This window comes from Panthera uncia, chromosome D2, assembly GCF_023721935.1.
Source record: "Panthera uncia isolate 11264 chromosome D2, Puncia_PCG_1.0, whole genome shotgun sequence".
In the NCBI taxonomy this organism is placed as follows: Eukaryota; Metazoa; Chordata; class Mammalia; order Carnivora; family Felidae; genus Panthera; species Panthera uncia.
The window spans coordinates 49,768,804-49,793,800 of record NC_064818.1 but is presented as its reverse complement, the minus strand read 5'-3'; the positions used below and the strand labels follow the sequence as shown (position 1 = coordinate 49,793,800).

The 24,997-nt window shown below is 39.2% G+C and overlaps 1 protein-coding gene across 6 annotated transcripts in view; it reads right to left on the bottom strand.

The window, feature by feature from the left end:
- Positions 1–24,997, bottom strand: part of PCGF5 (polycomb group ring finger 5) — a 133,752-nt gene that overhangs the window by 40,876 nt on the left and 67,879 nt on the right. For all 6 annotated transcript variants that reach the window (XR_007460760.1, XM_049645407.1, XM_049645406.1 and 3 more), the window contains exons 3-6: positions 14,975–15,071; positions 6,635–6,690; positions 6,461–6,520; positions 3,826–3,974 (exon numbers count right to left, since the gene is read on the bottom strand). Coding sequence is in view for 5 of the 6 variants with exons in the window: in XM_049645407.1 (XP_049501364.1) it covers positions 3,826–3,974; positions 6,461–6,520; positions 6,635–6,690; positions 14,975–15,071 (362 nt within the window). In the remaining variant the exon portion in view is untranslated. The remainder of the gene's footprint in view (positions 1–3,825; positions 3,975–6,460; positions 6,521–6,634; positions 6,691–14,974; positions 15,072–24,997) is intronic.

Below are 24,997 nucleotides of genomic sequence, written 5' to 3'. Positions count from 1 at the left end.
AGCTATACCTCAGACAGCCATGAAGTTAAAGTATTTGTAATTGGTTCTGAAAAATGCTGCACCCTTCCCAGACCACAGAGGTGTTTTCTACTGGGCAAGCTCCGTATCAGGTCTAATATGGACAGCCTTGTAAGTGGGGTATTCGAGGAACCACCAGTCTGGTCAAATAGTGATAATTATTTGGTAATTCGGCTTTGAAAGAGCTCCACCTTTGTTTTGTCCCTTTGGTGCCTGAGAGGTTGCAGTGGAAAAGTGGGCTCTTCTTTTTCAAGGCTACTCCTGAGCTGGAGAGCAGGGGATTGGACTAAGGCAAGTTAAAATGCCACAAAACTCAGGGGCGCCTGGGTGGCGCAGTCGGTTGGGCGTCCAACTTCAGCCAGGTCACGATCTCGCAGTCCGTGAGTTCGAGCCCCGCGTCAGGCTCTGGGCTGATGGCTCGGAGCCTGGAGCCTGTTTCCGATTCTGTGTCTCCCTCTCTCTCTGTCCCTCCCCCGTCCATGCTCTGTCTCTCTCTGTCCCAAAAATAAATAAATGTTGAAAAAAAAAAAAATGCCACAAAACTCACTGTTCACACCGTTTTCTTGATTAAATGCTCCATGGGCTTCTGCAAGCTTTTGAGAGGTAATTTCTTTTCTTTCTTTTTTTTTTTTTTTTGGCAGTTTTTTCACTGCTTTTATGGAGGAGTGAATTTTTGAAGGTCCTCACTCTACTATTTTCACAGTCTTCCTGCTCCCGACTTTGATTTTTGGGATTACAAAAACAGCAGGTATACTATATAAACTGTATGTGCAACTACGTCACCCCCACATTTGAAAAGCACAGCCTACTCCACAGAAGTGAGGTGGCTGAGAAGGCTATCAAGAAACACAGACAGGGTTTCTTTGCCTTTAAGGGGTTTACAATCTAGTCTGAAGGACAAGACATATACTCAAAAGATAAAAGTATCAGTACCTGAAAACTTCAGGAACACGATAAATGCTGACTGGATAAATAACAACCTGAGTTATAAATGCAAATCCTACAGAATCTCAAAGAAGGGACTGAGTAGGGTTGAAAACTGCATCACAAGAAGGAGGTCTCTGCTTGGGTCTTGACAGAAACATAGCAAAGTGGTGAAATGAGGCAAGAACGTGCCAGAAAAGGAAGTGTTTCTCAGTTTGAGAGGGTTTTAAATATTCTTAATACGAGCCTTCATGTATTCTGGATGCAAATCCTTTGTCAGATATATGGCAATAATCATTTATATGGCAATAATCATTTGTCTTGAGACGAGGGTTCACTCATAAGTATAATGGGAGATAAACTTATCAAGATGGGGTTTAGTTAGTGGAAGGCCCTGAATGCTAACATAAGTGAGACTTGATTCTGTAGGCTGGAAGGTGGCAAACGACGGCCACAGACTTCAAGCCAAAATTACCTATTTTTGTAGGTAAGGTTTTATTGGAACACAATCATGCCAGTTCATTCACTATGGTCGAAGGCTGCTGTAGTGCTACAATAAGTAAGCTGAAAAGTTGCAAAAGAGAACGTATGTCATCTCTCCTTTTGTATCTTTGTTGGGAGTTCCACAGAGCCTAAAATATTTTCTATCTGACCCTAATATTGGCCATGACTCTGGCCCACACCTTCAGGCTATAGCCTCAGCCCTGGATGATAAGATTGCTTAAAAAAATCTAGGAAAAAGGTGAGCAGCACTAGATGAGGCAAAGTTTTCAGGAGTTACGGCTTGTTGAAGGGAGACAGTAAAAAGTGAGAGATGACTCCAAGGTTTTGAACTTGTAGGACTAGGACAAAGATGGCAGTCCTAACTGAAGTAGAACGTTTGGAGTAAAGTTAGGTGAAAGTATAATGAATCTGTCTTTAAAGACACTAAATTTCAGGTGTTAGTGAAACTTTCAACCGGGATATTTAATAGTCAGAGACTTAATACTTCAACATGGGAGGGATAACAGAGTTGGAAATGGGGATTTAAAAGTTCTCTGTAGAGTTGAAGCCACAGAGAATCGTACTGAACTCCTAGGATAAATCCAGAGAAAGGATAATTGAGTGGAAGACTAGTATTAGGAGATACTCACATATATCAAGTAGAAGACTGGAAGAAGTGGAGACAGTGGAGGAAGGGCCAGAGAGGAAGGTGGGAATCAGGGTAGCAAAGCAGAAGTCATAAAAGCTGTGAAAGCTGTTTTATGAATAGAAGGCACAAGGATGAACAAAACTCTAATAAGGAAAGAGTGAATGGATGGACGGTCAACTGGAACGGCAGAGTGTCAAAGTTGTCAAAAGAGAGTATCAAGGCAAGGGGTAATTTTTCAGATGAATCTCTAAAATGCAGTGCTTTATAACTTTCATACTAGAAATCCTACAGGAAGTAGACTTCACATTTATTTATGAAAAGATATTCAGCTTTTCTACTGATTTTTCATTACAAGACAGTAACTCGTGTCAGACAGCTAAAGGATGATCACAATCGCTATCAAGAAGAATCTCTTAAAAAGAGGATTACAGAAATGATTGGCAATAAGAGAGAAATGTAAGGTTATTAAAAAGACTTACGAAAAGCAAGGAGTGCTGCACCAGGACATAAGAAACAACAGAGAAGCCTGGAAGGATAAATAGGTCTGGTAACCACTTCTCTAAAGACTGCTGCTGTTGATTACATGCCTTGTCCAACCAGCCCCTCTTAACTAAACCCATTATTTTATTATAACTGTTTGGCTGCACGCGTAGGTCCTAACTAAAGTTCCCTGAGTGAAACATTTTTTTTCTTATCACTTATATCTTCACTGAATCCCCTTGCTCCTACATACTCTCTGTTGTAAGATGCTAGGAAAACTTAATCTGAGTTGAAAATTATTTGTTTTTAATTTCCTAATAGGAAAATATCATTAAATGTATTAGTGAAGAATCTAACCCACTCACCTACAGATTTAAACAGAGCAAGTAAGTAAAAGAAAACAAGAAACAATGAATACAGATAGGTATTTGAATAAAATATGGAGTATAAAGAGAGAAACAATATTCTCAATCACTGATATTTGCTAGGACAAATGGACAAAAATCTATTTAAGAGCTAAAGTAGTGAACATTTATAATGAAAAGGGAAGTGCCTTGCGATAAAAAAGCAGAAAACAATATTTAAACAATACCATGTAAAGACCAAAGAAAATAAATAAAACTGAATAGGGTGTTTTAAACTCTTCAGTATATACATTTTTTTAAAAAAAGTTTGAATTAGAAAATACAGGGAGAAACAGAATTAGAAACAGAGATTCTACAGGAAATGTCTGGGAGACTTCAGGAACTTTAAAAGTTCGTAGGCACTTTATGACACCCAATTTTACTTCAAAACTAATTATATTATGTATGAAATGTATTAGTCATGTCATGGATAGCTTTTTGAATTGCAAATAAAAACAGAAAAATAGGAAAATGAAGAGGGTATGAATGAAAGAGTTGGAGGCAGTGCCCATGATGTAATGATGGGAGTCTGAATTGGTTACTACACATAAGAAGGGAGAAACAATGTATATGAACTCCCAACAAAAGTATAAAAGGAGGTAACAGAGAAAAGAGGCGTGATTCTTGAAATTAGCCACTAGGTGGTGGCATTGGCCCAGGACTGTTCAGTTGTGAAGGCTGGAAATCAGGCGCCTGGAGTAAGCACCGTGTCGTCCCTTGTAGCTACGAGACTGTGAGAGAATGACATTCTACTTGATAATGTTAACAAAAATTTTGAAAGCAAACACCAGCTAAATTCATCAACAAATTATCAAAGGTTTACTATGAAATGATTACTAAAAAATATAACTTTGCTCATCCACTCACCTTTACTACATTGTCTCCTGACTGTCCATTATTTCGTAAACAATCTAGACATATAGCAATTTGTGGGTCACTTCTGTGATAGTCTTTATCATCTTGATTTTCATCACCTTCTTCATCTACTTTAGGTTTGTCAACTTTTGAAGTATCATCTGCATAATTTAAACAAAACTAAGTTAGATGGAACTCAAAGTTGATTTTAAAGTTAAGCAACAGTATATTCATCATCAAAACAAAAATGTTTAAAAGACATTTCTTAGGTTTTGATTGAAGAATAACTAAAAATTGTAATATCTTTAAAATGTTCCAACCAATTAAACAATGGAGATATTTTTAAAAAGCCATCAGTGACTCACTGACATGGCTTAAAATTTCTAGACTTACTGGGGACATCCAAATGAAAGATTCAGGACTAGCTATATCTGGCCACAAAGATGATCGCAATTGGTGATTAGATCACTTAGGAAAAATATTCCAACTTCTATATACATTCAAATTTGAAACTAAGTACTCTTTTCAAAATATAAAATATTCTTTGAGTTCTCAACATTTCAAATTATTAAACAGTCATAAAATCAGTTAGTGAAATGAGTAGAATGAGTTAGCTTTTGAAACATGTATGTAGCTGTGTAACATTAACAATCCATTAGGGAAGTCTGGATAGCATACGTCGTGTTACAGACAAGTGTATTTAGCCTATGAAATACCTGCAGCCTACATTGCAACTCCATGTGCTGACTCCCTTATTTACAGAGTCCCTTTAACTCTGTGGTGGATATGCATTGTGCTAGGCTTGAGGGAATATTGAAACTAGAGTGTTATCATCCTCACCCTCATAGTGGTCAGGGTACAGGAAGAGATACAGGCAAGTAAGGAAAACAGACAGATGGAGAAATATGATAAGGACTTTGATGGAAGAGGTAAAAACAGACTATGTGGAAACATGCAAGAGAGGTAATAAATCCAAACTTTGGGGTGAAGCAGAGATTCAGGGAAGATTTCCAGATAAACTATCTCTAAGCTGAAACCTGAAAGAGCTAGCCAGTTAAGCATTACAGTATACAAAGTCCCAGAAAGAAAAAATGACAGAAAAAATGACTAAAAAAAAGCTCCTCTTTAATGACTAGTAACAGCATCACAGTTATATCATAAAGGGCAGGTGGGTTCTCTTTCTTCTGCATTCTTTCTTCTACATATTTATATGGAGCCCAAGTAGACAGGGTGGGTTTTTATGAACCGACCTCCCAGGCTCCAAGAAAAGATCCAAATTCTCTACCCAAACTAAGAGCAAACATTGTAAAATACTTTAAAAAGAGAGAGAGATGGGTAAAGGGAGGTCCACACACAGGAGGCTGTGGTCCTTTGTGAGTCTTGTAAGATACAGAGTCATCGACTAAACCTACTACGTAAAAGCTTCTGATAACAGTCCCTTGGGTTCCTGCCCTCTTGAAAAGACAGTCAAAAATTGGAACATTTAGTCAACTTTAAATTATTTGCACTTTTATTAGAGCACTACTGTCTAAACTGCAATGTACACTTGGTAAAACAAAGCCTTTAGCAAAGTCTTTTTTTTTTTTTTTTGTCTGATTTGGCTTCTTTGCCCGTTTTGTTGTTATAGATAATAAGCCCTTACTATCTTATTCCAGTCATTGAAAGCTATTCTCAAACCTCCCCTGCTTTGGAAGCCAGCCTTGAACAGTTAATAAAACCATGATCCTCAGTTTACAGATGAAAAGAGAAAGAGAGCATTTCCTCACCCATACTAATGATGTATAATTGACAATCCTATGATCTTAAGGGAAAACCAAGGGTAAGAGACTGAGCTCACAATGAGCCTATAAAAACATACATCCTTAAAAGATTTTAGTGGTATTCAGGCTCTCCTGAAATAAATATCATATTAGAAAACAATGGGAAAGGATCTAGTTCCTTCTAATTTCAGGTATGGTGTACTTTTTTCCCCCCCTTTGTGTGAATTATACATACTAAAAGCCTTTTCTCTGCCCAGTAATGTTTGCTATTTTGCTGACATTATTAAAAATTACTGATGGCTGAGTCTCCTGGGATCCAAAAGAGAAATTTGGACACTCAGCATAAGTGATGGAGAAAATCCCCATAAGCGACTAGAAATATTTTTTAAATCCCCAAATATACAAATCTGTATCATCTGAGTTCCACCTATAAAAACTTAATTCCAGATTATCAGAGCATAGAAAGACCCCCTATTTTGGCACTCAGCCACATCTTGGTTCCTTCTCTTACTAAAATAAACACATAAACTAAAATAAATAAAACAGAAAACCCCTCCGTGTTTAGATGCAGACTATGGCTATTAGAGTTTCCTTTAGCTCTCCAGCAAATATTGCTATAATCAGTAGTCAGTTTTTAGTCTTAACTCCCTTTTCTCTTCCCAAAGTCCAATTTCCTCTATTTCCAATTACCTTCAACTGCCATAACTCCAGATTTACATATATGTATATAACATCTCATGATTTTATGTAAAAGGTTCACAATGTAAATAAAGGGGTACATGAATTTTGTACAGGATAAATTTGAGCTTGAAGAGATATTAGTTCACCAAAGCTACATAAAGCTAACCGATTTGAGAGATTGTACCAGAGAAAAAAGAAAAAGTCACCTTGTCCATTTTCTTGAGGCTTATTTTTCTTCCAAAATTCAGATTCACGCTCAAGTTCTTCTAATTTAAAAGAAAAAAAAAGTATAAGAATAACAGAAACAATCACAAAATCTTTAATAGAAATGCTGACTTCACAGAACACAAAAATCTGCAAGAAGCCAAAAAGCAACTTACGTTCTCGCAGTCCAGGGACCAGCTTAAATATAATTTCCTCTAATGTATTATCCAACCTTCCAAAGAGGAAAAAAGAGAATATACTAACAATGAAGATATCAAAATCCAATATGTAAAGAGTTTGAGATCTGTATCTTACACGTATTGCAAAATTCAGAACATACACAATTTTAGCACATCCACTATACCAAACTCCTCTGCATTTAGAGTGCACCCATTTCCAGCCTTTCCCACAGTGTCAGATCCATGACAAAAATGGTCCCAGAGTCCCCAGCTCTCTACATCTCCACTCTCTGATCAGGACTCTGAAATCCCTCCCTTGATTAAAGGATGGCATCTATTTCCCCATCTCAACAATCTATATGGGCTAGCCTTGAAACGTGCTTAGGCCAACGGAATGTGGCCCAAATGACACTGTGCTGGGTTCTGAGCCAAAGAGGCCTCCTGTGCTCCGTGCGCTCTCTCTCTCTCAGAATCCTGCCATCATGAGAACAAGTCAGGAGGACAGGACACCACGTACAAGCCAAGCTGCCCTGATGAGACCACTTTTGACTCATTCATTCACTGTGGTCTTCTGAGTAAGTCCAGCCAAGACCAGAAGAACCACCTAGATCTATGAACCACACAGGACTGTGAGGAATAACAAACGCTTTTATTACTGCTTTAGGCATTAAATTTAAGGCTCGTTTGTTATGCAGCAATAGCCGATACACCTGTTCTCAAACTCTCTACCACAATTCTGGCTCTTTGCTGTAATGGAAATGATGTCCATTCCTTTCTTCTGAGCAACTTAGACCTTTTAGTCACTCTGTCTTCCTAGATAATACATGTAAACACTTATCTTGACATTTTTCCTGTTTCCTTTTCCTGCCATGTAAGAGTGAAATGCCTCCTTTCTATGACTGTTTCTTCACTCTCCCCCTGCTCCAACAGCCCCTCTGCTCCCCACCCCCACACCCTGCTCAGCAGCATCGCTCTTCTAGGATACAAATATGGACAATCTTCTCACATCTCAAAACCCCCAAACCTTTGCTTAATCTACTGTCTTTTCAAGCTGTTGGCAGTTTCTCAATATTTTCTTCTAACTGGAAAAGTCTGAAAGCATAATCGATGTTAGTTCTGCCCCATACTCTGTGTTTTGTTTCTTTTACTCTCCTGGACTCCTGGAATCATCCATAGCTTCCATAGTGCACAGGTTTAAATTCTTGTTTTAGAATTACAGTTTAAAGTTTTAAAATGGTTTTTAAAAGTCATTTCTCTCTTATATTGCAGCTTGATACTGTTGCCAGATACTGCCTCCTTGAAAATTTCCCCTCCTGGTTTTCCTTTTTTCTCTCTACTTCTCTTTGTCCCTAAGTACTTTCTTTTCCCGACTACCTCGCAATTTGACTATTCTTCATTGCTGTGCACTCTTGACCTCTTCTACAGGGCCCTGACTATCACATCCACTCTGTGGCTTGAAAGCTAACATCCAGGCAGATTGTATGTGCACGTGTGTGCATGTGTATACACAAACATAGATGCATATCCATTAGACTTCTCTGCTGAGCTCAAGTTCCATTTTTCGAACTGATGTTGAATATCTCAAGCACCTCCTTTTGCTCATCAGTGTCAAGACTGTCTCATCTATCCCTCAACAAAATACTGAATACCTCTCTCATTGTCTTACTTTTTAAAAATGAAATTTAGAAATGATACCATAGCTCTCCCAAACAGGCTCAAAATGCAAGAATTATCTAAGCCTTCCCCCACCCCCCTCACAATGCGTACATTGACTCACCAAGCCCCACTGGCTGCACCTTCTCCATGTCTCTCCCACCTGGTCTTTCCATACTTCCCATGCTCCCACTGTCAGTCACCACCCTACTTAGAAGACAGCACATAACTACTTCTCTTTAAGTTGACATACTCTTAGTGAATTTTCCTTAAGCAGTCACTTGACCATTATCTGCCTGCTCAAGGACTGATTTCTTCCCACCAGCTGGTTTGAGTGTTTATCTAACTTGAATCCAACCCACAAATCGTAACTGGTGCTACTCTCTTACTGTCTCTCTTCTCTAGCCAACTGGCTTACTTAACTATCCCTAAGAATGTCTTGTCAATTCCCATCTGTTTTCTCCCTCATGCTCTTCATCCTGGCTCATACACTCTTTTCTTGCTCTCCAACCCAACCAATGTCACCTTATTCTTCAAAACTTAACTCAAATACTAACTTGTTCACAAAGTTTTCCCAGACTATTTAATAGAAATAGTACTTGAGAAGCAGTATTTTTCTTGATTTTTTTTTATCAGAGTACTATATACATGGGTAAATATACACATAATTGTATATATACACATCTATTATATATACATATACCTATGTGTATATATACATATATACACAATTATACACATTATACATGTATGTACACACACACACACATATATACACACATACACATACAATTTCCAAATAAAACTTCCCCATAAAACTTATATTAAAATACAACATTTTGATGAGCCACCCTTCCATTTCTGATGCTCACAACTGAGGAGGCAGCCACTTTTAAATCCAACCTGTTTCTTCTGGTAGCCACGCCTTTTCTGCTGTCTAGATTCTTTTGACTTCCTTTTATGGAAAATAAAGATTTGGTTCTCTGCTACCATCTTGCCAGCCCCCTTTCCTCCAAACTACTCTCATCTCCCTGATTTATTATTATTTTTTGGTTTAATAACCAGTTTACATGGTTATATAAATATTTGCAGTGTACTCTGATTATAGACATCACCTCATACAACTTTTTTCTTTCTCTAAAGCTAGTAATTGCTTTCTTTTCTTCATTTTCTAAGTACCTATTCCCAAATTCTTACAAGAATTTGTTCTCACTGTTCACAAACAGATCCGGAATCAACGAGTTTCATTTCTGTTCCCCTGAGACATCCCTCATCAAATTGATGCCCTCTGTCCTCCTATCCAGTTTAGGACTGATTTACTCCAAGGTCAGTCATTAAAACCACACCTTTGCATGTACCTTTGATTCCCCTGTCTGTCCCTCTCTCACTTGCTCAAAATTATTTAGTACAACCACAACACTGGCTAAATCCAACTATCCATCAACTCTGTGCCTGCATCCGTGGCTGGAAAAAAACACAACCACACCCCTACAAATTCATAACTACAATCCAAATGTTCTTTTAAAGTTGTTAGGAATCCTACTTCCCTTCCCTAGTCAACTTATTCTCTCACTTTCCTGGATTCACCGTTTTTTCTCTCCTCAAACCATTACACCCCCCCTCTCCATCCTTCCTCTTGGCCGATAAACATTTCCTCCTCAATGAGAAACCTCCACAGACTCTGACCGCCGTATCTACCTACAGTGTCTGTACCCACATATACTCCGCCCTCCTGCCTGTTGCTACACATGACCTGTCAGTGCTCCTATATAAAATCTGTCTCCTCTCTTATACTAGGAGATTCCATTCCCTCTCATCTATCCAAGAACATTGTTTCACCAGTCCCCCCTCCACCCTACTCTCCTACATTAACTTTCTGCTGTCTATTGGACCATTCCCTTCAAACATGCCATCTTTTCTCCTGTATCAAATCAAACAGAAACCTTCTCGACTGTATTTCCCCTAACAGCTACTGTCCCATTCTTTCCTCCTATTTGTGGCAAAACTTTGGAAGAGTTGTCCATATTCACTGTGTCTAATTATTCTTTCTCCCTTTCTCTCTTGAAGCAATCCAGTTAGGTTTTTGCATCATGGCAATACTGGAAGTGCTCTTGTCAAGGCTGATGACCTCCATGTTGTGAAATCTGAGCATCAATTCTGTCTTCACCTTACTTGGCCCCAGGAACAACATCTGACACAGCTGATCGTTCCCTCTTCTTGGATATACATTCTGCACTTGGCTTCCAAGCCACACTCCTGGATTTTCCTTCTATGTCAATGACTGAACCTTTCCAGTTTCCTTTGCTGGTTCCTCCTCCTCTCTCTGATCTCTTGGTTTGCTCCAAGACTCAATCCTTGGTCCTCCACTCTTCACTATCTATATTCCCTCAGGTGATCTCATCCTGTCTCACAGTTTAAATACCTTCTATATGCTGAAGACTATCAAATATTTATCTCCAGCCAGACCTTTCCCTTGAATCATAGATTTGTATTTCCACCTGCCAACTTCCTTTCTTCTCTGAAATGATTAACTCAACATGTCCCAAACCAGACTCCCAATCTACCCCTCCCCCAAAGCTGCTCCATCATTAGTCTTCCCTGTCCCAGTTAGTGACAGCTCCATTATTACAGTTGCTCAGGTCCAGAATCTCAGGTCAGGGTCTGCTCTTCCTCTCATACTCTAAATCTAATCCACCAGCAAATCCTGCTGGATCTTCGTTCAAACTATATCCATCTCTTGCACCCTCTCGTGCACCCTCCGCTGCTACCGTCTCTTACCTGGATCACTGCAATTGCCTTCTAGCTGCTCTCCCTGCTCCTACCTTTGCCTTGTGATGTACAGTGTATTCTCAACATGGTCATCAAAATGATTTAAAACAAAACCAGATCATGTCCATCCTGTAACCAAAACCTTGCAGTGATTCCCCATTTCACTCAGAGTGAAAGATAACGTGAAATAAGTAAAAAAGGCCTTTTTTTACAGTGGCCTACGTGGCCCTTAGGCTCCCATTGTCTCTCTGCCCTCATCTCCCACTATCTTCTCCCTCCCTCACTGTTCTCTGGCCACACTGGTCTCCTTGCTGTTCCTCAAACAAGTTTCAGGAGCACTCCTGACTGAGGTCCTTTGCACTGGCTTCTCCCTTTATCTGGAACAGGCCTGCTTTCCCTAGATTTATACACGGCTAACTCCCTCCTGGCCATTAATTCTTTGCTCAAAGCTTACCTTCTCAACAAGGCCTATCCTCACCATTGTAATTAAAATTGCAATCTGTCCCTCTCTTCACATTCCTGATCCCCCTCACCTGCAGCACCCCCTCCTTTTTCCCCTTTGTACTTTCTAGTATACCATATAAGTTATTTATTATACAGTTTGTTGTCTGTCTCTCCCCACAAAAATATTAATCCTACAAGGGCAAAAATCTTAATCTATTTTGCCCACTAATGGACGTCAAGCACCTAGTACGGTGCCTGAACACAGCAGGCATTCAGTAAATATTTGAATGAATGATTCCTCATAGAGTACTCCATCTTCCTTCTACCTTCTGTATCCGGTAGAAATAATTTTAAATTTTCTAGTAGGCACAAGAACAAAAGTATTTTACATGTTTTGTGTAAAAGTAATTCTAATAAGGTTAATGCATTAAAATATTTAACAATGCACTTGTTTAGTAACCTGAATTTCCTTGACAATAAGGTTCCGTTTAATGTGAAAGTATTCATACTGTTGCAGTGTTCCATTTAAGTAAAACTTCAAATTCCTTTCCTCAGGTGCACCAGCAAAATCCCAAGTGCTCAACAGCCACATGTGGCTAATGACTACCAGACTCTACAGCATGGACACAGACTTGTCCAGGCCTCCTGCACAACTGCCATACCCCTTCATCTCCCTCCTATGTTAGACTCCCTTCCTCCTTGGTTTATGCACCAGCACATCCTCCAGCAGCCTCCTGAGAAAGTATGTAGGAAAAAAAATTGATACCTGTGTAACAGACACAATGTTACCTACTGAAGAAGACTTGATCCCTCTTTCTTCTTGCTAACAAAATATGATTATGTTCTGGCAGCAATATGTCCAGCCTTAGGCATAAATGAGAATTTACTAAGGCACCTGTAGACCCACCCCGCCCCCCCCCCCCCCCACTCCTTTACTGAGGGTTTGCATGTTTCCTAGTGTGGAAGCTGCTGAGGGTACCCTTTGGTGAAGATCTTCTGCCTGCCACCTCATTCTCTTGGGTCTGCTGGACCATCACTACCATCAATCTACTTTCCAATTCCCATTTCCAATTCCCATCACTTCTCATCCTTTCAACAAGCATTTACTGAGAATGTATTGCGTTCCAGGAGTTACCCCGAGGTGCCAAGAATACTGAAGTTTTCGTTCTTATCATTTCTGTGAGTTTACATCTTTAAAGTTGTTCCTTTGTAGAATAATTTTAGTGGGATAGGAGGGAAAAAAATCTATAAAGGATATCATTAGATAAACTGACAAAACTGGAATATGGAGGATAGATTAAAATATTATGCCAGTGTAAGCACACTGTGGTTATGCAGTGTGCATAATATCTCTAGTCTTAGGAAATACATACTAAAGTAGTTAGGGGTAAGGGGCCATGAGGTATGTAACTTACTCTCAAATTCAGAAAAAAACAGAGCAGGCATGCATGCACGCACACGATAAAGCAAATGAGATAAAATGTTAACAACAGACTAACCTGGGTAAAGAGAGTACAAGTCCTCCTTGTACTACTTTTGGGAACTTTTTGTTTTAAATTTTTTCCAAATAAAAACTTAGAAAAAAAATGTGCTATCATACTTCAGCCACGGGAGTACATTTGATTAAATGGTGACTGGAATCCTTTGGGTATCTAACAGTCAAAACCAAAAGTTAATTTTTCCTCCAACACAGCACTTTAAAATGGAGTAGGTAATAATTAACTTTTGACACAGTTTTTGATAAAAGCATCAGGAAAAAATTTTAGAGAAAGAGTTTGCCCTATTCTTCTCTGAGTGACTTAAATCAGGGTTTCTTGACCCCAGTACTGTTGACATTTTGGGTTGACTCTCTGGTGTGGGAGGAGACTGTCCTATGAATCACAGGATGCTCAGTAGTGTCCAGCCTCCCTAGCCTCTACCTACTAGATGCCAGCAGCACCCACCCAGTCCTGACAATCAAAAATATCTCCAGACATTGCTAAAAGTACACCAGGGGTGGGGATGGGGGGAAAAACCATTGGTGCTTGAGAAGCACTGGTGTAAATCCAAGTAGGAGAAGCCCTGCTCAGGACTACAGGCCACAGTACAAGAGTGTATCAGAAACATCTGGAAGGTTTGCTAATTAAAATGGGCTCCCCTCTCCAGTTTCCGTTTCAGCAGGTCTGAGGGGGAACCAGTCACTATCGTTTCCAACAAGATACTAATGGTTTGGGGACCACACTTTGAAAACCACTAGGCTTGACATTTACTGATAGATAAATTACTCCCAACTACAGACACGACAATAAAATTTAAAAAAGTCTTGGGGCGGCTCAGTCGGTAAAGTGTCCGACTTCGGCTCAGGTCATGATCTCGTGGTTTGTGAGTTCAAGCCCCGCGTCGGGCTCTGTGCTGACAGTTCAGAGCCTGGAGCCTGCTTCGGATTCTGTGTTTCCCTCTCTCTGCCCCTCCCATGCTCATGCTCATGCTCCGTCTCTGTCTCTCAATAATAAATAAAGGTTTAAAGAAAATTTTTTTTAATTTTAAAAAGTCTGAGAAGACTTGCAAATCCAGATTTACAGAATGATGGCAAACATCACACACATCATGAGGGTTACAGAAGGGCTATTTAGGGAGTATCTAGTACTGTTTTTAGATGTGTGCTTCCCTAAGATCACACAGGCAATCTGTGGTGGAGTTAGGGCAGGAAAAATAGGAAGAAAATGGGTTAGGTGGTAAGGACACTGGGCTTGGGAAAGGATATTTGAGTTTGCTGAAGCCCTAGGAAAAGCTATGTCACTTCTGTAAGTTTCAATTTCTTCATCTGGAAAAAAAAAAAAGAGTTTAGGATCTTATGGACTACTTCCAGCTTTAAAAATAAAGAATTATACCTCTTTTTAAAAAAAGTTTATTTGGGGGTGGAGCAGAGGGACAGGGAGAGAGAGAAACCCAGTGCAGGACTTGAACCAACGACGGTGAGATCATGACCTGAGCCGAAGCCAAGAGTCGGATGCTCAACCGACTGAGCCACCAAGACGCCCCTAGGATTACACTTCTTAAGTAAATGGTAGTCTAAGTTTACATAAATGTTTGTATACTTTTTGATATAATTAGAAAAGTAACAGTACCGAGGTCAGTTTCCCTCACTGTTAGGTCTGCCCTCTCTTCCACTACCATGTTGCTCAGTAAAAGCAGAGCATGTGTGGAATATTAAAACACCAAAAATAACTACATCTAAAGTAGCTATGAGATAAAGATATAATTTTTAATTTGGAAATACATTTCTCAAGTATTTAATATACACAGCCTTATTTTTAAATTCCTCTTAATAAAATGCTTTAAAGTGAAACAAAATACTTTGAACGAAAATAAAAAAATTCATAAAACCTATATTAACTGAGTCAAGTGCCAACAAATATTATGATGCACAATAAAACAGATTAAGAGTTTATATAATTTAAGTTAGACAAACTATAAAATACACTTACTTACCTCAACATTTCTAATGGATTTGTCTCATGCACTTGGTTGCCACACCTTGGACAATCATTGCTGTCTTCAAAGTGCTGGACAATACAAGTCTTACAGACTAAGAAGGAAGAAGATGTTAGGTTGAAACATATCATTTGAACTTAAATCAAATGTAATTAGAAACAGTCCTTAAAAACTGCCTACTATGGGTAGAATACCATTCTTTTACCAAATTTTATAAAACCTTAAAAAAAATTTTTAACACCCAAATAATAAAATAAATACCCAACTGAAATGAAGCTTACAGTCAACAACATAAAAAGTATATACTACTTTGCTGATTGCTTTTCTTAAATATATTCACAAACCAAATAATTTGTTCATATTACTATGAAAAAGCTGGTGCGTTTACGTAAACAACAGTTTTCTCATTTACAGAAGGAAAAGAAGCACAAACTGGTAACTCTGCACTTCTTTTGAATGCAACATAAATAGTTCTTAATAAAACTTGAGAATTTTCAACACATCTGAAAATTCCCAGGACAGGTGGGGAGTTACAATGGAACTGCCGGCCGTGGCAGAGCCTGGTGAGTCTGTGCTCCCAAGTGCCCTAACTCCACGGAGCACAAAGTATACAGGTAGTGGCATCAAGTCGGTACAAAGGCATGAGCGTTAAAGTGGAAGAACTGAGAAACGGACAGGTGTAAGTAAGATTTTAAATAAAAGTTCTAAACAAAGACAACAGAAATACGATTTGTGGATTTTTGGCCACAAGTCCATATAGCCTATGTTTCTTCTAACAGTACAAATCTTTCTGGCTATGAATCTCTCTCACCTTTTCCCTAGGTTTCTATTACCTACTATGTCAACTGTTTTGCCCAAAAACCTTAAACATATTTATAGCACCTAAACTATTAAAAAAAAAAAAAACTGATCTAATTCCCTGTCTCAATACCCCCTCCTCCATTTTATTACCCTGTATAATCTGAAATTCTTACCCAGTACAGATCAGCTCCCCAAGCTCCCTTTTTCAACTCCACTACAAACTACTACTATCCCCCCTCCTCATGCCTCACACTAACTAAAAGAAGTAAAAAGTTTATGTAAACAATTGATCAAAAGTAAACACTAGGATTCCTCCCATTGAGATTAGGTCTGAAAATTCAAGCATCTCACATACGTCGGTCAGGGCATCAATGGTCAAGGAAGAATTCTACTAGGTCTCTAATTTTAAAGTCATTAGTACATATATAGAATGATATCTTGGTACTTCCTTTCACTTACTCATTGATTCAATAGACACCGAATGCCATGCATCGCACTAGGAGTTGGGGATGTGGGGGCAAACAAAACAAAGCCCAGACCTTTACAGAGCTTGTATTTTCTTTGGACAGGCAAGCAAAGGATTTTAGTAATAAGTGATATTTATATATGTATAAAAAGTAGCTAGAGTGCTAAGAACTATCAGAGTGGCCAGGGTAGGGCTTTCTAAGAAGATGACACGTGAGCAGATATTTTTTGTTAGGTAAGTACACCTGATTCCCATATTCTCTCTTTTTCCCAGCATACAGCTATTAGGACAATACCTCTTCAATAAAATTCTCCCCAAATTTGGATGAGAAAAACAGTATCGAAAAACCTTAAAAATAAAAGAGCTTAGATATGAATACTTCCTCTGTCTTCCAAATCCCTTGGCCCCAAGAAGGTTCTAAATGTCTTTTAAAAAGTCAATGTTTGGGAAGAAAGGACTTTCTTGGTAAGCTATATTAAAGTGGAGAGCAGAGAAGCTGAATTCTTTCAAAGCTTGCTAGTATTTGCTCTTTTCCCAGGGACACAAGATAAGTCTCTGAAAGTTGGGAAAGAAGCAAATAAAAACAAACTTTGAAAGAATTAAACTACTCTGAAAGACAGATAAGAGGCAAGAATGAAGAGTATTACAAAGCCTGATCCTATCCTAAATCTCTGATCCGACCCTGGAGCTCTGATCCTTGTGGTTCAAAAAGGTTTATCAAACTCAAAGAGTTCAGGAATTCCTGGCTGTCTACCAGGAATGTCACATTTTATTTCTACTGAATGAGTGCTGTTTTAGAGGGATGCAGAAAGCCCCATCAGGAGGTGAATTTATTTTTCACACCAACATTTGAGATAAAGTACTTTATTCTACTTTTGAATACGAAGAAGAGGTTTCCACAGGCCAAGTTACCTGCCTACTCTGATGAATGGCAGCACAGAGACTTGAATCCAGGTTTTCTGATATGAAATCACAAATTTTAAGTCAAATTTTAAAGATTTTTTTTAACTTTACAGAGGAAAATACCAGGTGTACCAGGCACTACCCTAAATGCTTCAACCCTATTAATTAGGTAATATTATTAGGCCTCTTACAGCTGAAGAAATAGAGTAGAACTTTAGTATAATTTGGCAAAAATCATAGCGTCAGTAAGTGTGAAAAGCCAGGGTTTGAGTCAAGAGCCCATGTGCTTAACTAATGCATGTCTACATGATATAGTTTCTTCTGATTTTATTTCTATGGACCTATAATACATAGAAAAAGAATGCCTTACCACTTAATTTGGAAACCTTAAAAATGTCTATGTATAGAATCAGATCTCCTTTTAAGCTGAATATTTTGCACAAAATAGCCCCTTTAATAGATTATTTATTCCTTAAAATAAAAAAAAAACTCTAGAAAATACATTTCCTACATGCTTTTAAAAATCGCTGAATAAAGCACAACCTTATATGAATTAGAACCTGAGAAAATCCAGGCCAGGATTTTAGCAAAACTGAAAAAAGTAAAGGGAGGATTTACTTTCCCTTAGATGCTTAAAAAATCCATCATTACAAAACTGACCTCTCTTAGTATATCATTGTTTATATTAGGTGGAAAATACATTTTAAAAATATCTTAAAGATTTAATACCAAGCTTTCTAATTAATTGCTCAACTGCTGTACTGGTTAAATCAGCGAGTCTGAGAAAGATGTTGAAAAAGTCCCGGCCCATGGTTAAGACTGTGTATGGAGACCAACTAGAGTTTTCACTCTCACCAGCCCCTCTATGGACAGATGTTCTAGCCACAAGAAACACCTGGGTGAGAAAGGGAATCAGGCTCACCAAAGATATCCCCAGTTGGAAAACACTTAAATAGCAACAAGCGCTAACATTTCCTGAGCCTAACCAAATATCAGGCTCTGGGCTCAAGGCTTTGTGTGCATTACAGGATGGACTTTTTACCACCCCCTTGGGCAAATGAGAAATGCAGTACTGGAGAGCCGGAGCGGAGCGGCTGTCCGCAGCTGGTCGGCTGCCTAGCGCAGACGACATCCATCCTCAGGCCGTGCAGCCCCAGGCCTAAAATCCAAGGCGCCACACACCAAATCTTAATGTCTGTAACACTTGGTCCTTGACCTAAAGATTTCACTTAAGGTATTTAAGAGTTTTTTTAACTGAGGCTTATATTTTGCCCAGCACAAATAGCCTTAAACTTCTGCCTAAAGCTTACTAAGCAAAATTTTTCTTTTCACTGTTTCTTGTATTTGAACTAGGTTGTTGCACAAACAGAGTAAAAATCATTGTATCATCTAAAGCTGTGGTTCTCAGGGTGCTTAGGTGGCTCAGTCAGTTAACTGTTGGACTCTTGATTTTGGCTCGGGGCATGTTCTCACGGTGGGTTGGAGCCCCACACTGGGCTCAGCACTGACAGCAGAGAGCCTGCTTGGGATTCATTCTCTCTCTCTCTCTCTCTCTCTCTCTCTCTCTCTGCCCTTCCCCTGCTTGTGCACACCTGTGCTCTCTCTCAAATAAATAAACATTAAAATTTTTTTAAAAAAGAGCAGTGGTTCTTTTTTCTGGGGTATGTATATATGTATATACACATGTGTATGTACATGTATGTGTGTATTGTATGCGTGCATAATATGTATACTATGCATGCATAATATGCATACATATGAATATGAACCATAAAAAAGAATGAAATCTTGCCCTTGGCAACAATATGGATGGACCTACATGGTTAGTGAAATAAGTCAGAGAAAACCAAATTCCACTTATATGTGTAATCTAAAAAGAAAAAAAGGGAACAAATAAAACAGATTGATAGAGAACAAACTGATAGTTGTTAGTTTGTTACAAGGGGATGAAGATGGGGGGGATGCATGAAATAGTTAAAAGGGATTAAGGGCTACAATCTTCCAGTTATAACATAAATAAGACATGGGCTGTAAGGTAGAACATAGGGAATATGTTTATATAATATGGTAATATATATAGTAATGTATATATAGTACAGTAATATATATAGTAATACAGTCAATATTACTGTGTCAACTTTATATGGTGACAGATAGTAACTGGGCTTATTGTGTTGACCATTTTATAATGTAGGTAAATATAAAATCACTATGTTGTATACCTGAAACGAATATAATATTGTATGTCAATTATTCTTCAATAAAAATACGTTTTTTTTTAAAGTTGTGGTTCTCAAGTCACCACAATCACCAGTGAGATTTTTTTAAAAGATAGATTGGTGGACCACATCCAAGACCAATTAAGCCTGAATCTCTGTGAGATTAGCACCAGAGATTTTAACCTTGCAAAGCTCTCTCACTGAGGCAGCCAAAAAACAACAGGAAATCCTGACCAAGGATTCATTCAGAAGTTACTTTCTTATTCACCATAAGGAAATCACTGTCACAGGACAAAACGCAGTCAAAAGAATATGGGATTAATTCACTCTCCCCATAATGCAGATCTACTTGAGAACCAGGTAGTACACAACACAGTTGTTCTAGATAAAAATGATCTTGCAGCAGACTGCCTGGAGCTGAGTCCCAGTTCTCTCATTTGGCAAATTACTTACTTTGCACTTCTATGTACGAGGAAGATAGCAAAGGTTCCTATCTCACAGGGTTCTTGTGAAGATTAAATGAGATAGTATATGCAAAGTATGGAAATGCGTGTCAGAGAGCTTGTAAATATTCAGTACATGTGAGCTACCACTATACATTGATCAGTGGATGAACATAAAATGAGGAGGAGGAGAATCGGAGTAATTGAATATTGAACGGCATCAGTTTCATGTGTCCATCTTAAATACCAGACGACCTTGCTAACGAAACTTGAAATGTCTATCATGTATTGGGATCAATCCTCTGTAGCCATTTCCACCCTAGAGAGTCTTGCAATTCAGGTATGATATTTATGACACACTCCTTCACCTGAATGGGAACTGCCTATCTCTGCATGTGTGATATTTCTTTTTCTGGGGTGGAGGTTCCAAGATTTACCAACATTTCTCCACTACACACTCCTTCCTAAACTTTATATGTTTAATATAATTCCAGCACAGCCCCACTTGCCTAGGCCTTACCTTGTTCTGTCTCTTCCCAATCACTTTGCACATACCTGCTCTGAAGCACTGTCATCTGTTGATTTCACAGTTTATTCAAGGGCTATCTATTTTACTTTATTTTCAAATTCTTGAGGGAGAGAGTTCTTCACAACAGGTACAAGGACCATTTGTTGTTGCTATCTTAGATATATGGTCCACCCACATCTCTTATGTATCACAGAGGGCTAGCTTCCCAGCTTTGATGACACAAACTAATCTGCACAAATTTCTCTTCTTGAGCAGAGTCTGCTATCACTGATAATAAAACAATAATATTCTTTTCTCTCATGTCCTTGGTGTAGTCATTCATTAGTAATGCCGTTTATTGAACGTGATCAAATGCTGACTTCCTTTGTTAAAATCATCTGAATGTGTTAGTTTTATCTGTTAACACAGAAGCATGTTTTTTCTAGTTTCCTTAAACACATCACCATCTTTATATACCCTTCTTGATAGCACTCATTTGATACTTTTTGCCTTTGAAAAATTTATCTATTATCTGCTAACAGTCTGGAAGTAAACCGTGGTCATCTGCAAAGAGAAGAGGCATCAGTTTCCTGCTTTTGATGCATACTCTTATGTGTGAAACTGACAGTTTTTAGAAAGTTTTCCAGAATATCTGCCATTTGCTTCCATGAGATGGTATCTTCTGGTTTTACTTCCATAAGGAACTAATAAACATCTTTATTTCTCTCATGTCATACATAGCATATTTCTTTCAAAGGCCTACATGAGTTGTGGTTTCATGGTGAACACTAAGGACAGCATTCCTTTCTACTGAGCAGAATGCTTTATTATCATTATTATCTGGCCAGGACAGAGGAACAGGTAGCAAAAAGAATTTTCTGAACAGGATCAGGATAGAATCTTGGGATTTAAGCATGGTAGGGGGATCTCAGACCAAGTAGTCCAGGAGACCAAAAGGTCAGAAAGGCTAGAAAGGGTACCCCACTTCCACAGAAAGGTTTAAGGAGTCAAGAAGGACTCCAAGGTCAGGGTAGAGTCTGGTAGTTCAGTCAGTGCAGCACTGCCCTCGTCCCCCTCCTTATCCATATAAATTTCGTGATCAATCAAAATAATTATACTTCCTCATTCATGCCTTTGAATAGCTCTGCTCTCTTCTACTTCAGTTCTTTTGCCTCTTTTTTTCGACATACTTGGTTCATTTAAACTATTATACCCCCACAAAATCCACCTCTCTACATACTCTGCTTCTACAGGATTACAGTGGGACACTGTGGGACAAACACACGCACCATGCTGACTGGTCTCTCCCCTTAAACTCATGACCGTGAACGTCAGTGGGTCGTGCATCTGCCCCAAGTCCGTTACATTCTTTGCTAATACTTCATAACTTCTCCTCTGCTCAAATCCCCAACATTTCCTCCCCCCATCCTCACTATCCACCGATGGCCTCGCTTCCTTTTTACTGAAAGCAAAAGGGAAAGAAAAAAAAACAAAACTGAAAGAGTTCATACCACATCTGTTTACTTACTAGCATCTTGACTTTGTGCTCTTGCCTGTTTCCAAACATTCACGTGTCTATCTCACGCCAGTCTCTGCCTGTGGACTAGATCCCCTCCCAATGGCCCAAGAACACTGTTCCAGTGCGTCTCCCCTTTCACCTACATTAGTCTTTGCTGAGATTCCCGTCAACATGCAAACATATTATTTCTCCACCTTAAAAAAAAAAAACCCACAAACTTCTGTTGACTCTACTTCCCTTGTGAGCTATCACTCCATTTCAGAGGTACCACACTTATTCTCCCCAGTTCCTCTCTTCCCGATTTTTTTCACCTTTTCTTTACCTTCATGAAGGTTAAATACTTACATAATCATACTACAATCATCAAAACCAGGGAGTTAAGAAATTTCCAGCCTTTCATATCTATCCAGACTTTCACTCCTGACCCCTCCACTGATCAGCAGGACGCGCGGCGAGCCCAGCGTCCTCCTATGCCGCCATCTTCCCTCTCTCTCCTGTCCTATAGTATTTCTGACCCCTCCACTGAAACTGCTTGATGAGATGATCTGTGACCTCCAGGTAGCTAAACCTAGAGGTCTACACTTCAGTCCTGTCTACCTCAACCCTGCTGACTCAGCTGACTCCTCCTCCAGGTGATGTGCAGTCTTCCTCCTACCTCAGGCCTCCTCTTCTCCTTCTCAGCGTCCCCGGGTCAGTCCTTGCCCTTTTTCTCTATCTACACTCCCTCCCTCGGTGCTTCCATTGTTTACATACATCTATATGCCGATAATCTCTGGACTCCTATGTCCACCTCCCAACTCGGTATCTCTGGATGTCTCACAGCTGTCCCTCACAGCTTTTTGTTCAATTTCCAAAAAACAACCACTTGATCTCCCACCCTCAGTTTGTCCTACATGCTTTAGTGACATCTTTATCCTTCAAGTTTCTCAGGCCAAAAACCTTGAAGATATCCTTAATTCCTTTTTCTTGTATGACCCACCGTTAGTTCATTAGCAAATCTGGCTCTGCCTTCAAATACAAGCAGAATCTGACCACTTTCACCACCACCACCCCATTGGTGCAAGCCATCACCACCTCTTGCCTGGCTTATTTGCAATCATTCCTAACGGGTCCATTTTCAACAGGAGTCTGAGTAATGCTCTTAAACGTTGTTAGATCATGTTATTCCTCTACTCAAAACACTGCCTGAAATGGGTCTTGTTTTTCTCAGAGTAAAAGCCAAACTTCTTAAAGTGGCTCTACAAGAACTGTGCACTGTGCCTGTGGCCCACATCCACCCCATTACCTTCCTCAACTCTCCTTTACCCACTGCCACGTGGCCACACTGGCCTCCTGACCATTTCTCAACATGGCAGGCACATGCCTGCCTTAAAGCCTTCGCTCTTGCTCTTCCTCTACCTGAAACAGTCTCTCCTCGGATATGTGATTGGCTAACTCCTTCACCTCCTTGTCCATTCAAATGCCACTTTCCTTTTTAAAAATTTTTTTAAATGTTTGTTTATTTTTGACGGGGGCGGGGGGAGACAGGGAGAGGGGGACGGAGAGAAAGCACGCACACAAAAGTGAGGGAGAGGCAGACAGAAAGGGACACACAGAATCTGAGCTGTCAGCACAGAGCCTGACATGGGGCTCAAACTCATGAACTCATGAACTCATGAACTCATGAACTGTGAGATCGTGACCTGAGGCGAAGTCAGACGCTTAACACTGAGCCACCCACGCACCCTTAAATGTCTAAATGTTACTTTCTTAATGAGGTCTACCCTGAACACAGGTTTATTTTATTTTATTTTTTTTGAGAGAGAGAGAGAAAGAGAGAGAGAGAGAGAGAGAGAGAGAGGGAAAGAGAGCAAAAGAAAAAGGGTCAGAGAGAGGGAGAGAGAGGGAGAGAGAGAGAGAGAGATAGAGAATCTGAAGTAGGCTCCACACACAGAGTGGAGCCCAACATCGATGGGGCTTGATCTCACAACCATGAGATCATGACCTGAGCCTATGCTCAGCCGACTGAGTCACCCAGGTGCCCCCAGGCTTATTTTAAATTGTAACATGTCACTGCCCAATTCCCTTTACCCAGTTTGACTTTCCTTTTTTCTAGAGCACTTACCACCTCCTACTACTATACACTATGACTTACCTATTGCCTACTATGCTGCCTGATGTGTCCCAGGTGCCCAGAATAGTACCTGGAGGAGGAGGTGCTCGGTAAATATTTGTGAAATAAAGGAGGACACAAGGGTTAGGAATAATAAAGGGAGCCAGGATTTTAGGGCCTATAGTGTCCTACTGTAGTCAAGTCAGAAATCAGCCTGCATACTTAACTAGAGCAAGGGAAGAGATTCTGAGTTTACTAGTGATTTTTTTTTTTTTGACAATTAAAAAGAGTTAATTCAACAGAAATTAAAATCTATTTTAGTTTTCTAAAATACAATGATCATTTTCTGTTAACTGAATAAAGAAATGTCAGCAGTTGAACATTCTGAGAGAACAAAGCTTTGTCTATTTGTTTTAAATTTTTTGATACAATATAGTAGCCTGGTAAAAACCAATCGGGGCGCCTGGGTGGCTCAGTCGGTTAAGCATCTGACTTCGGCTCAGGTCATGATCTCACAGTTCGTGGACTCGAGCCCAGCTCAGAGCCTGGAGCCTGCTTCGGATTCTGTGTCTCCCTCTCTCTTTGCCCCTCTCCCACTCATTCTCTCTCTCTCTCTCTAATGAAGAAACTTAAAAAAAAACCCCAGTATGTTATAAAAAATTAGTAGTTATGAAAAGTCTTCAAAGTATCCAAATAGAAATTGTCTTCTGCCTTTTCTACATGTTTGGACTGTACTTACTCATAATGGTTACATTCAACCATTGTGTTCGACTCTTAAACATACCAGTACACTAACCATGATTTCTAACTCTGAATACTTACTTATTTTAGGGTACATATTTTTTTTTCAATCCGTCACTGATCACAAATGATTATGACCTAGAAATAATTTATTTTCAGGAGGCAATATAAGACAATTTCATTTTTAAATTTGTTATCCTTAGTTTTGTCTTTTAGTGTCCACTATGATGCTCTGCTCAACTGTTTAAACATTCTTTTTTTTTTTTATTTTTTTTTATTTTTTTATTTTTTATTTTTTAATATATGAAATTTACTGTCAAATTGGTTT